At 45.6% G+C, this 13,753-nt stretch overlaps 1 protein-coding gene across 1 annotated transcript; it reads left to right on the forward strand.

The window, feature by feature from the left end:
- The first annotated feature begins 1,899 nt into the window (after positions 1-1,899).
- LOC124673217 (aldehyde dehydrogenase 22A1-like) lies at positions 1,900-9,842 on the forward strand. The gene is made up of 14 exons (XM_047209335.1): positions 1,900-2,026; positions 2,128-2,171; positions 5,234-5,335; positions 5,584-5,711; positions 5,909-6,031; positions 6,564-6,717; positions 7,404-7,507; positions 7,586-7,664; positions 7,824-7,919; positions 8,023-8,160; positions 8,622-8,837; positions 8,916-9,107; positions 9,339-9,482; positions 9,561-9,842. The coding sequence occupies exons 1-14, from the start codon at positions 1,915-1,917 to the stop codon at positions 9,840-9,842; spliced, it is 1,914 nt and encodes a 637-aa protein (XP_047065291.1). The 5' UTR covers positions 1,900-1,914.
- The last annotated feature ends 3,911 nt before the right edge of the window (positions 9,843-13,753 follow it).

Raw genomic sequence — 13,753 nt, forward strand, 5'->3', positions numbered from 1 at the left:
GCATCAACACACCCACAAGTTGGCTAAGCCTATAGGTGATGCCGACATACACGTGCACCGGCGCGGTGGAAAAGCACAAAAAGGCCAGGCACATATGGATCATGTACTACAAACGTTAATCCTACGAAGCCAGAGACCATTGTGCCAAGCCGATCGATTACGAGGTTTCGCCCTAACAAATCAGAACCCATATGAAGCAGCAAGTAACTAGATCGGACCAAAAGTAGCAGTAGATGTTAGGGCATCTCCAGCGGCCACCTAAATGGTCCGTTTCTGTCCATTTGGATCGGCTCACGGACATGGTGCGTTGCGCGGTCTGACATGTATCTATGGGTTAAATTGGCCTCCTAAACTACAAATTTAGTTAGTTGCATGTTTCAAATCTTTCTAATACTTCTTTCGATTCATATTAATTGATTCAACTTTAATTAGATATAAATATATGTAGTCAACAGACACGTTTCCATACATCCATATGTAGACAAAATTAAGTCAACTAATTCGAATCGGAGGGAGTACCTGATTTTGCATATAAGGCTATGTACGATCTTTGTTTTCACGTAATAGAAGGCTTCAAATTTGTAAGTGATGATGTCTACATTTGAATATCTATTTTAGTCGGTGTTTCTTAGAAAACTTCAATTGTTGAAAGTAGGTTCAAATTAAATTTATACATAAAATGGGACGAATTATTTATCCATCCTGGTCTTACCCAAGATGATTCTAGCAGATTTCGGCCAGCCGTCGGCTGTTTGCGGAGCCATGCCTCCCAGGAGAGCACCGATTTGGCGGTCAGGAGGTGCCGCAGGACCCCACTCTCACCAGACCGATGGGTCAACCAACCTCCTGCATTGCGCGACATCAACGCTCCAGCCACACATACCGCATGGCCTCAAGGCTCCTTCGACCCTGCTGAGGCTCCCACCCGCCTCGTTTCTCTACCCCGCCGTCAGTGTAGCCTTCTACATCCACCATCCGATGAGCTCCAGCTTGCACACAAGTCATTTTCCACTTTGTATGAACGGAAATTTAATCTTTTTTTGTAGCTAATTTTGTTTTAGATTTTTGTTGTTGTGTTTTACTAGTAGTTTGACACAAGTATTATTGAATTGTAGATGAATTCGACGATTCAATGTTTGACGAAGAGTTTGATATGGGAGGAAGAAGACATTGTAATGATTCTTGCATTGCAAAGAGTATCCGACCGAAGCACGGTGGTTCTGTTTTTGGCCGCGAGAGGTTGCGGCGGGCTATGGTTGATGGACACAACCAGTTGAGATGTGCAACTATTTTTGTGGAGTTAGTCAATCACATTGCGGAGTCTATGAAGTTCCATGATATACCTTCTTCGAGCAAAGGCGGAATTGTGTCAAAGATCTTGGGAATTACTATATATATATTAATCGATCTAGTCATCACATGAGTAGTCTTGGGCTACAAATGTTGTTTCCTGCATTTCTTGCGTCTGGATGGACATAGATAGTAGTGGGCTGGAGCATTGCACATCTGCACTTGCGCGTGGATAGTGGGCTATATGTAAAGAGGGGCTGGGCTAAGTTCGCCCCATGAATCACTCTTCAGTGTTCAGACTGTCACTGTTGATTATCACGATCGGACGGACAGGCTCGCACGGCGTACGGTTTTGCAGAGCGCACGGCGGAGGACACGAGGCGGCCAGGCCACCGCTCGCCGTCCGACGCCCGCCCGCCCGCCCGCCACTGGCACTCATCTCCCCCCACTGTCGCCGCTCCCACTCCTCGAATAAAGTAACTCCTCCTCCTAGCCTCCAAAATCCCTCCCGATCTGATTCCTCCGATGCCATCTCGCCGCTCCTGACCGCGCTCACTCGCTCGCCCGCTCGCTGCTCACGAACCGCCGGAACCCTAGCCACCTAGGGTGGGCGGCTCGTCCGCCATGGCGTTCTGGTGGCCGCTGCTGGTGCTCGCCGCCGCCTACGCGCTCTGCCGCGTCCTCCTGCTCCTCATCCCGCCCACCGTCCCCTCCATGGAGGTCGACGCCTCCGACGGTACCCCCATTCCCCCGCACTGCTCTACATATCCATGATTCCCCCGTGGGGGCTGGTAGGGGTTTACCAGGGTTTATTCACCGTGGTCGGATTCCGTGCAGTGCTGGAGGAGGTGAACCAGAACAAGGAGGACAGCTTCATCTACGTAAGTCCCCCCCTCCACATTTCCTTCTTGCTCTGCTGGTGATTCGGGCCTCAATTTGAATGACCCAATGCGCTGCCCCAAATGCTGCTTCTGCGTTCTAGTACTTGAGTTAACCTTGCAACGTGACTCATCCATTCTCCTATCGGTACTGAATGCTGCTGGTTTTGGATACTCCCATCATCATGATTTGGGGTGACCTGGGAGGATTGCACGCTGTAGCATGACTTGATGTCTTCCGATAGGTTTTTGGTTTGCTCATTGCCTTGAAGAATGCCGCGACACAGTAACATTACTGGCTGGTGTTTCGTGGTTATCTTGCTGTTAGCATGAGACATGTAAGGTGTTCTAGTGGATTAAGCTGCAGCATGTTAACTTGGCTAGCCACACGACATGTAGATCTGATGCAGTACTGAACTGCCGTTTTTCTTCTTCTTGTGGAAACGTGTGAGTTCGATGGCCATCTGTAAGGTGTCTGGTGGTGGTTTCCTGTGAACTGGTTGCAGTGTTACTTTTGTTGGATACCTTGATATGCTCCAAGCTTTGGCAACTTGAAGATGCGGCCAATAAAGTTTAAGAAAGCACTTGATAATCCATCTTTAATGTGGTTAGGTCTCACCATCCCAGGGTCAAAATGGTTCGATGCAGTGATACATTGATAACTTGTAAATGAACTTTATATTTTTTTTTTCTATGCTGGGTTTCCCCATTTTCCATTACTTTCATAATGGAAAGAAACAAAGTTCTTAGCCAAAAGAGAAAATGAGAAACGGGTTCAATGCACTAGGGGAAAACCAACTGTCCACCCTCCTTTAGCTAGAAATCTGATTTGGTGCCGATATAGGTGGTCTCAGGAATGGTTCCACATTTCTTGCTCAGGTGGTGATTTCGGTCCGAAATTCCGAATGGATGATCCAATGCACATGCACGATTGCTGGTTCGTTGTGCCTGACTTGACCCTGCGATCTAGGGTACTTGATATCATCTGGTGCGTGCGCAGCTTGACTCAGCGATTCTGCTGTCTGTACCCGATGTTGCTTATTTTTGATACTGCGATCATGATTTGGTGTGACCTGGGATTGCACATTCCAGTATGACTTAGTGTCTTCTGATAGGTACTTGGATTACCCATTATCTTGAAGAACAGTTACATTACTGACTGGTGTTATGTGGTTTTTTTGCTGTTGGCATGAGGCATGTAAGGTTGTCTAGTGGATTAAGCTGTAGCATGCTGATATTGCTAGTTCACTCTACATGTAGATCGGATTTACTGCTGAACTGCTGTATTTTTGTGGACAACATGTGAGTTGGATAGCCATTTGGAAGGTGTCTGCTGGTTGTTTCAAGTAAACTGATTGCAGTGTTATTTTTGTTGGATACTTGATATGTTCCAAGCTTCCAAGTTCCAATGCCCCGATCGTGGCTTTGGGAACTTGAAGATGCAGTCAATTAAGTTTAAGAAAGCACTTGATAACACTGTGCTTGACAACTGACATAACAGAATTTTAACTTTGGCACATAATCCATCTTTAATGTGGTTAGGTCTCACCGTCTCAGAGTCAAAATGGATTGATGCAGTGATACAGTGATAACTTTTTAATGAACTTTATATTTTTTTTCTATGCTGGGTTTCCCCATTTTCCATTACTTTCATCATGGAAAGAAACAAAGTTCTTAGCCAAAAGAGAAAATGAGAAACGGGTTCAATGCACTAGGGGAAAACCCACTGCCCACCCTCATTTAGCTAGAAATCTGAATTGGTGCCGATATAGGTGTTCTCAGGAATGGTTCCACATTTCTTGCTCAGGTGGTGATTTCGGTCCGAAATTCCGAATGAATGGTCCAATGCACATGCATGATTGCTGGTTCGTTGTGCCTCACTTGACCCTGCGATCTAGGGTACTTGAAAGCATCTGGTGCGTGCATAGTACAGTGAGTGACCCAGCGATTCTGCTGTCTGTACTGGATGTTGCTTATTTTTTATACTGCGATCATGATTTGGTGTGACCTGGGATCGCAGGTTGGAGTATGACTTAGTGTCTTCTGATAGGTATTTGGTTGCCCATTATCTTGAAGAACAGTTACATTACTGACTGGTGTTATGTGGTTTTTTTTTGCTGTTGGTATGAGGCATGTAAGGTTGTGTAGTGGATTAAGCTGTAGCATGCTGATATTGCTCGTTCAGTCTACATGTACATCTGATGCACTACTGAACTGCTGTATTTTTGTGGAAAACATGTGAGTTGGATAGCCATTTGGAAGGTGCCTGCTGGTTGTTTCGCGTAAACTGATTGCAGTGTTATTTTTGTTGGATACCTTGATGTGTTCTAAACTTCCATGTTCCAATGCCTTGGCTTTGGCAACTTGAAGATGCGGTCAATAAAGTTTAAGCAAGCACTTGATAACACTGGGCTTGACAACTGACATAACAGAATTTTAATTTTGGCACATAATCCATCTTTAATGTGGTTAGGTCTCACCGTCTCAGAGTCAAAATGGTTTGATGCAGTGATACAGTGATAACTTACAAATGAACTGCATAATCTTTTTCTGTGCTGGGCTCTCCCATTTTCCATTACTTTTTTAATGGAAAGAAACAAAGTTCTTAACCAAAAGAGAAAATGAGAAATGGGTTCAATGCAATAGGGGAAAACCATCTGTGCACCCTTGTTTAACTAGAAATATGATTTGGTGCCGATATAGGTGTTCTCAGGAATGGTTCCACAGCACTACACATACTTTTTTGGCAGCGATGATTTGCTTTAAGCTGAACTACCGAAGGCTCATATTGGATTAATGAGTCCAACGACTAGTCTAGACTGGTCGCGCGACTAATCTATGAGTCATAACTTGACTGTCGACTAGACTAGTCAAGATTAGTCTATAAGTCAGTACGCCGATAACTCGACTCGACAGGTAATCCTCAGAATGACCAGTTATGGCAGCAGGAGCAGCAATAGCCCTAGGGACCAAATGATTTAACAGATTTCATCTGGATTTTCAGTTCCTTTAGGTTATAGGTCATTTTTTGAATCGTAGCATGTTGAGTTTATGCTCTGCTGCAGATACCAAGGAAGGGGAAAGCTGCTCAGACTGACAAGGTTCGATGCTACGAACCAGCTACCATGAAATACTTAGGATACTTCCCTGCATTGACTCCTGATGAGGTATGATGTTCGCTTGTTATCGTTACGTTCTCTGTAAGTACAATATACATCACTATATGTTTTATTTGTTCTGGTTATCCTCTTTTGCATTATTGACTAGTGATATGGTTTGCCTTTATTGATTTCGATTTTCTTAAAGTCATGATTAAGAAGCACGCAAAGCTTGTTTTGTACCTTTCTTGCAATATTTTGGACCTTTCAATAATGTGGCTTTCTATTCCATATCACTTATTCTTTTGACTCATTAGGTCAGGGAGCATGTTGCCCAAGCCAGTAAAGCACAAAAGATATGGTCAAAAAGCAGCTTCAAACAAAGGCGACAGTTTCTCCGGATCCTTCTGAAGTATATACTTGAACACCAGGACCTGATATGCGAGTAAGCACATATTGACAATTCGAAACATTCTTATTGTTTGCTTGTACGAGATGCAAACTATTTTTTTCAGAGAGAACCTACCGACCCTTGATGAAGGGCTTACTAAGTCCTGATCAATGATCTCTCCTTTTGTTTTATTCGCTCACACTTTCTAACATATGGAAGGTCCAAGGATTAATACTGTCACCTTTGTGCAGGATATCATCCCGGGACACCGGAAAGACTATGGTTGATGCTTCATTAGGGGAGATAATGACCACCTGTGAGAAGATTACCTGGCTTTTGGATGAGGGTGAGAAGTGGTTAAAACCTGAGTACAGGTAAGACTCTTGGAACTAGAAATACTCCAGTGTGTATGAAATAACTTAAGCCATATAATGTTCATTCAGTCGGGCTTGTAAAAGTAGTGTTGATTTAACCATGCATGTTAAACAAATACAGCATACAGAAGAGCAGCAAAAACAACAAAGCCTTTATGATATGTAAAGTTACCGGGGTGTTTAGCATTGTTCAGTAGCATAATGAGTTCGGACATTGAAATTAGCATTACAGCAAATTAATTATGGTCTTGATTAAAACAGGACTACATACTACAAGCTGATCATACTGCAGATATCAGGCTAGCAACTTCTGTTAATTCTTGCACAGAAGATAGGCCTTTTCATGTTTGCACATGTTGCAGTAATATTCTATAAGCTATAAAGGCAGAACTATGCACTGTTGCTGAGGGCATTTATTTCATTTCATAACACCTAAAATAATGCCTTGACTAATCCTTTTTTACACTGAAGTAGCGAATTAGTGTTTTATTTTCTTATACTCGATTTGTATTTTCTTTCTAAAACTGTTCAGGGCTTGTGGGAGATCAATGCTGCACAAAAGAGCAAAAGTTGAATTTTACCCTCTTGGAGTGATTGGTGCAATCGTATCTTGGAATTATCCATTCCACAATGTCTTCAATCCTATGCTGGCTGCAGTATTCTCTGGTAATGCTGCGGTTATAAAAGTAAGTCATCAGATGAATATTGTCTGTAATCTAATAGTATGAGTAAATGTTCTCCCATCATGATCAAGCACAAGAGTCTCTTAGTTCATGTACATTTCATCGAATTTCTGTTTGCAAAATGCTTTGGCTTAGCTTGAAGTCTGAATCTTCTTAGTAGTTATGGTAATCTACTATCTGCTCAGAGTATGGTCTTGTTCGCAACCTCAGTAGAGCCTACAGAAGTATTGGTGTTTTTCTAAAGACGTACAAGGTTTGAAATACCCCAGTTCGACCTGACTATGTTTTCTTGTACATGACAGCGTTGGCACGGAAACTCTTACAGGCTATGTCTACCTGTTGACTTTTGTCATTCGATGAATGTGTAACCTGCATTATGTGTCACCTTTGAGTTTCTCATGGCTACTATTCGTGTTCTGTATCTTAATGTGTAACCTGCATTATGTGTCACCTTTGAGTACACAAATGTTGTACTATTATTATTATTATTATTATAATAATGTCATTTACTGTTTTATGTTGTCCCAAGTCAATCTTATGGAAACTATCATGTGTCTCTTGGCTTTTGTCTGCAAAGTTATTTTCATTATAACCTCTGAAATTTATCTTTTCATTTATTTTCTTGATTTGAGCAACAGAATTATTGTAACAATATCCATTATTCTAATATATGAAATGCTGAATTACAGGTTTCAGAGCATGCAAGTTGGTCTGGCTGCTTTTATTACCGTATCATACAAGCAGCTCTATTAGCCGTTGGTGCTCCAGATAATCTGGTCCACATTATAACTGGGTACGATTATAATTTATGCATTTTCTTTGTGTAAAGGCTACTTGCTCACACGGCCTGCCTTCTTGTCTTTCTTTCTAGTTTCGCGGAAACTGGTCAAGCTCTTGTATCTTCAGTGGACAAAATAATATTTGTTGGATCGCCTGGTGTTGGCAGGATGGTATGACTCACATCTGAAGTAGCGATTTCTTAATCTGATGCTGCTAATATTTTATGCCACTGTAGATGCCATGGTATATGCTGCCTGTATACATTTGTTTGCTTGCTTCCGCTGTTATTGTTTAATTTCGTAATGTGTTCAGTGTTGTGCTTATCACAGATTATGCAAAAAGCATCGGAGACATTAATACCTGTAACTCTTGAGCTTGGCGGTAAAGATGCATTTATTGTGTGTGAAGATGTGGATTTACCAAATGTAAGTGTAGTTTTATATTGTTATGCTGTGCATGCCTTGTCCAGCTTGTTTTCTTCAACAATATTACGATAGCAAATAACCTATAGCCCTGTCTTGTTTGAAGGTTGTTCAAGTTGCTGTGAGGGCTGCGTTGCAATCTAGTGGACAAAACTGTGCTGGTGCTGAAAGATTTTATGTACACAAGGATATCTATCCTACCTTTGTTTCTCGAGTAGTGAAGATAATCAAATCGATATCTGTTGTAAGTTCAAACAGTCGTATCTTGCATCCAATAGCCACATGCCCAAGTGCAGATTTTATTACTTTTAAAAGCTTTTTTATTATTTATTTTTTAAATTTTGTTTTGAAATTTGAAATTTGAACGCAAGAACCGCCTTCTGTTGCTATTTTTTATTTTTATTTATTGTGGTTATTCTTGCTACTTTTATGTCGTCCACATGCAATTTTTACATTCACATTTAACCTAAGTTTTTTCATAATGTTCATTGTTAATTCAGTTCCTCCATACCATATGATACTCAGTTTAAGCATGTACTTAATAGGTTACACTAGATAAGTTTAAGCATGTACTTAATAGGTTACACTAGATAGTTTTAACAGCTGAAGTCCTTGGGTGGTAAATATGTAATGCTGGCAATCTTATATTTCTGGTAGTATTCATGTCATTATTTGCCTTCTCATTTTCTTTTGTGCTTTTCGTAGGGCCCTCCATTATCTGGCAGATACGATATGGGTGCAATCTGTATGATAGAGCACTCTGAGAGACTTCAGAATCTTGTTAACGATGCTCTTGACAAAGGTGCTGAAATCGCTGGCAGAGGGAGCTTTGGCAATTTGGGTGAAGATGCGGTTGATCAGTTCTTTCCTCCAACTGTTCTGGTGAATGTTGATCACACAATGAAAATAATGCAAGAAGAGGTATGCTGGGACTGACATATATATATATTCTTTCATTTTACGGGATGCTTGCCTTACCACTGTTACGCTGATTAACAGGCATTTGGACCAATTCTGCCAATCATGAAGTTCAGTTCTGATGAAGAGGTCATCCAACTTGCAAATGACTCTAAATACGGTCTTGGTTGTGCTGTTTTTTCTGGCGACCAGAAGCGTGCCATCAAAATAGCATCTCAACTGCACTGTGGTGTTGCAGCAATCAATGATTTTGCTTCAAGTTATATGTGCCAGGTCAGTCGCACTGTCCAGTTTGTGTTCTCCCCTTTGTAATAAATTGACACACTGTTAAGATTAAGATATAATAATAATGAAAATCTGTTTAGGATACAACCACTTATATTGTATATCTGTAGTACAGTTCAGGATGTGTTCATCATGTAACTGCAGGCATATATTGCTTCTTCATTGTTATATGTTATCCTCTGCCGATTCAAGTATGCTGATTTCTCTTTCTCGGTGCAGTCTTTGCCATTCGGTGGTGTTAAAGACAGCGGGTTTGGAAGATTTGCTGGCGTGGAAGGCTTGCGTGCCTGCTGCCTTGTTAAGGCAGTTGTAGAAGATAGATGGTGGCCATACGTTAAAACAATGATCCCCAAACCTATTCAGGTCTGCTGTTTCCCCGTATTACTAGTCCGACTTGCATGGCACCGTGTTTCTGACAGTCATCTGATGGCCGTTTTGCAGTATCCTGTCTCGGAGAACGGGTTTGCGTTCCAGCAGCTGCTCGTCGAGACCCTCTATGGCATCAGCGTGTGGGACAGGCTGCGGTCGCTGGTGAATCTGCTGAAGATGATCTCGGAGCAGAAAGCCCCGGCGACCAGGAAAAGAAGCCGATTAACAGGGACTGAAGAGTTTGGGACAGATGTTGGGCCAGTTTGCTCTCGTGATGTTCCTGTCGGTGGTCTGGTCGTTTGGCTGTTTTCCCCGCGCCTAGTTTGGTGGGGATCAGATTTAAGCGCACGGTAGCATATGTCCAAATGTAAACGGCCTTTAGAACTAGTGTTCTTTCCTGAAATTCGAAATCGACGGTGCAAGCCCCGATTTTCGATTTTGAACTCCCAAGAATGTAAATGTTGCACGAGTTAGCTGGGACTTTCCGTTCCAGCGCTTCAGATTTCCAAACGTGTCAGCGCAATGCTGCCGTGGTTTCGTGTATGTGTTACTAGTACGTATCTCGGTCGTGTGAACGGCGGCTGGTTTCAGTGGCTTTAGAGGATGATTGATAAAATGTGTTCACCTGCCCTGCCAACAATCTTTGCCATGCCTACAACTAGAAGACGGTATGTTGCGAAGAGCGAAGCAGCATCGCCATGTGCCTGGATTAAATGCCCCTACTTGTGCCTGTGTCTTGTTCGCTGCAATTAAGGGGCGTGCAGCTTTTTCCTAGGCATGTCTACTATCCTCTTGCTGAAAATAGCTGTAACGCAATGCATCCTTGCTCCATCGGTTGCTGTATTGATCTGTCCATTGGCGAGGCACATGCAGCTCCTTTCAGACACGATCCGGAACATCTCTGGTCGGCATACCGTATTACCATGTGCACCATTCTGCTGAAGCTGAAGCAAAATCAGCTGCGCGTCGTGTCGTGCTACGACCTCTGTCGTGCGGATTGGTTTGCACCGACAGATAGAAAACTACTGCTAGCTAGTGCCGGTGAATCTAATGGAAAGGTGAACTGAGAAACGGGGAGTATCCTTATTTCATGGTCCATGGAGTGATCAACCGGTATACATCCATTGATCCATGCATAGTTCATCCCTGCATTCGTCGCAACGATGAACAGTGTGGTGGAATCCCGTGGTCAGCTGTCGGCTCAACGAGTTGGTAGTTGTAGGAAGTAGGAACCAAAATTTATTTGGAAATGCTGCTCCATAAATACTGCCCACTGTACCCACAGCCAGTGGCGGAGCCACTCTTTGGCTGTCTAGTCATTTGACTACCCAGCTTTTTGGCAATACAAGCTTGAAGTATGTAGAATATAATTAAAAATTTAGATAAATACATGTATTTGACTACACAACTTTAACATGATTACACTGCTTTGATGTTCTGGCTCCGCCACTGCCCACAGCTCGATGCCTGGACTTTGTTCACATTTTTTTATGGATCAACGCTGCTACTGCATCTGCGTAGGCATAGCACTCCCTCCTTGCCGCAATACAGTGCTTATTTTTTTTTTGAAAATTCAAACTTCGCCAATTTTGACAAACTTTGTTGAAAAATTATCAATATCTATAATATCAAATGTATACCATATGTAAAAAAGCATCATGCTAAATCTGATGGTATTGATTTGATATTCTAGATGTTGATACGTTTCCTAAATACTTATGTTGAACTTTATATCCTTTTGACTTAAAAAAAAACTTATATGCACTGCATTTTGGTAAGGAGAGAGAAGAACATAAGACAGGAGGGAGAAAATGTGTTCGTGGACAAAAGAAACAACACATCAATGGCTCAATTCGCAATGTACATGCATGCATACGTAGCTAGTGTAAGTGATTTTTTTTCGGGGGCTGGTGTAAGTACCTCCTCCGTTTTAAAATAAGTATCCCAGACTTGTCTACATTCACATGTATCTGAACGTGTTTAATGGTAGATACATATGAGAACCAACCTGTGGTTGAGTGGTTAGGAGGACAGTGGCACCCCAAGCCCACCCGAGTTTAAACTTCAGGTTTAACACTTTGGTGTCTCATTAAAAGGTGAAATATTCTTTAGTGGGAGGCGACGTTCCCGTCGACAGCGAGACGCATGTAGTGACTTCGTCAATCTCAATACCCATCGGATAAAGTTTCTTGGACGCAGTTTCTCGGGCGTGCTCATAGGGGTAGGGTGTGCATGCGTGCGTTCATAGGGATGAGTGTATGTGTGTATATGTGTGCGTCTACGTGTGTACTGTGTTTCGAAAAAAAAAGGTAGATACATATGAATGTAGATAAATTTCCGACTCTTATTTTGGAACGGAGCAAGTATTTCTGGTGGAGATATTCTGATTCACATCTATGAGCGTACGTATACGTTCGTGCAATGTATAAGAGCCATGAGGCGAGAGATGAATATATGGCACGCACGTTAATTAGGTACGTGCAAGTTTTGCTTCTGCTTGAACACGTACGTGGTACGCGCGGAGTACGCCTACCACACCTGACATCCACATGCTTAATGTAACATGCAGCTGCGAGCGGCCGCGCGCATGCATGCACGCTGTTGGTTGGTTCGGGAGATGAGCAAGCTGGGAAGCGCGTGGGCTGGCGTAAATGCGCCCACCGGCTGGCCGGCATGGCCAGCCCTTGCACATTCTCCGGCCAGATACGTCGCCATCGCTCCAAGTACCACCACCGTCAACACCACCGGCGAAATCCGGGGCGCGCGCCACTCCTCCCCTCTGTCACCCACTGCTCCGCTCCCTCATGCCACGCCGTCGATCATCCCCGCGTCGCACCGTCGATCTCAGCTCACAGATTGGGGATCAAGGCGAGAGCCAGCCAGCAAGCCATTGCCCCAACCAACTCCATTTACTCCACTCCTACTCCACGAGCTGCACCAAGCTAGCTCGATCCGTCACTATATAAAGCTCTGCAACCCCACGGTCCAGCTTCAGAACAGAGCATCACTACCCAGTGAGCTTCGACTGGATCATAGCTAAAGCTAGCGAGCAGTGAGCACCGAGCAATGGGGAGGCGCGGGTGGTCTGTGGCGCTCGCGGCGCTGGCCGTGGTGCTGGCCCTCGGAGTGGCCGCCGAGGGGCGTCGCTTGGAGAAGGACGGCCTGGGCGGAGGTGGTGGCTTTGGAGGCGGAGGCGGCTTTGGCGCCGGGATTGGTCAGGGCGGTGGTGTCGGGCTTGGGTTCGGAGGTGGGAAAGGGGGCGGCCTTGGGGGAGGTGGTGGTCTCGGAGGAGGCGGTGGTGCTGGTGGGGGCCTTGGTGGAGGGTTCGGGAAGGGCGGTGGCGTTGGGATTGGGTTTGGTGGCGGGAAAGGAGGAGGTTTAGGTGGAGGTGGTGGTGGTGGCCTCGGTGGAGGAGGCGGAGGAGGTCTTGGCGGAGGGATTGGACATGGCGGTGGGCTTGGAGGTGGCATCGGAAAGGGTGGTGGTTTAGGAGGTGGCATAGGGAAAGGCGGTGGGCTCGGTGGAGGAATTGGGCATGGCGGTGGGCTCGGAGGTGGTATTGGCAAAGGTGGTGGTCTGGGCGGAGGAGGTGGTTTCGGCGGTGGTGCCGGTGGAGGTGGTGGTCTCGGCGGAGGAGCAGGAGGTGGTGCCGGTGGTGGCCTTGGAGGTGGTTCAGGTGGAGGAGGAGGACTCGGTGGTGGTGCAGGAGGAGGTTCCGGTGGTGGCCTTGGAGGTGGTGCAGGAGGAGGTTCCGGTGGTGGACTTGGTGGCGGCGCGGGAGGGGGTTCTGGTGGCGGCCTTGGAGGCGGCGCAGGTGGTGGTGCCGGTTCCGGTGGTGGACTTGGTGGCGGCGCGGGAGGAGGTTCCGGTGGTGGCCTTGGAGGCGGCGCGGGAGGAGGTTCCGGTGGTGGCCTCGGAGGCGGTGCGGGCGGAGGTGCCGGTGCAGGTGGTGGGTTTGGTGGCGGCGCAGGAGGAGGTGCCGGTGGAGGCGGCGGACTTGGCGGTGGAGCTGGTGGAGGCGGAGGCGCTGGAACCGGCGGCGGCTTTGGAGGAGGCAAGGGCGGCGGTTTCGGCGGCGGCAAAGGTGGAGGCTTCGGTGGAGGTGTCGGCGGCGGCGGTGGTGCAGGTGGTGGCGCCGGCGGAGGATTTGGAGGAGGCGCTGGCGGTGGTGCGGGGGCCGGAGCAGGAGGAGGCTCTGGTTTCGGCGGCGGAGCTGGCGCCGGCGGTGGCGGAGGATTCGGCGGAGGCGCAGGCGGCGGCGGCGG

Source organism: Lolium rigidum, chromosome 7, assembly GCF_022539505.1.
Source record: "Lolium rigidum isolate FL_2022 chromosome 7, APGP_CSIRO_Lrig_0.1, whole genome shotgun sequence".
NCBI lineage: Eukaryota > Viridiplantae > Streptophyta > Magnoliopsida > Poales > Poaceae > Lolium > Lolium rigidum.

Coding starts and splice junctions, on each gene's coding strand:
- LOC124673217 (XM_047209335.1), top strand. CDS start 1,915: ATGGCGTTCTGGTGGCCGCTGCTGGTGCTCGCCGCCGCCTACGCGCTC. Junction 5,336..5,583: donor CTGCATTGACTCCTGATGAG/GTATGATGTTCG, acceptor TTGACTCATTAG/GTCAGGGAGCATGTTGCCCA. Junction 7,508..7,585: donor CTGGTCCACATTATAACTGG/GTACGATTATAA, acceptor CTTTCTTTCTAG/TTTCGCGGAAACTGGTCAAG.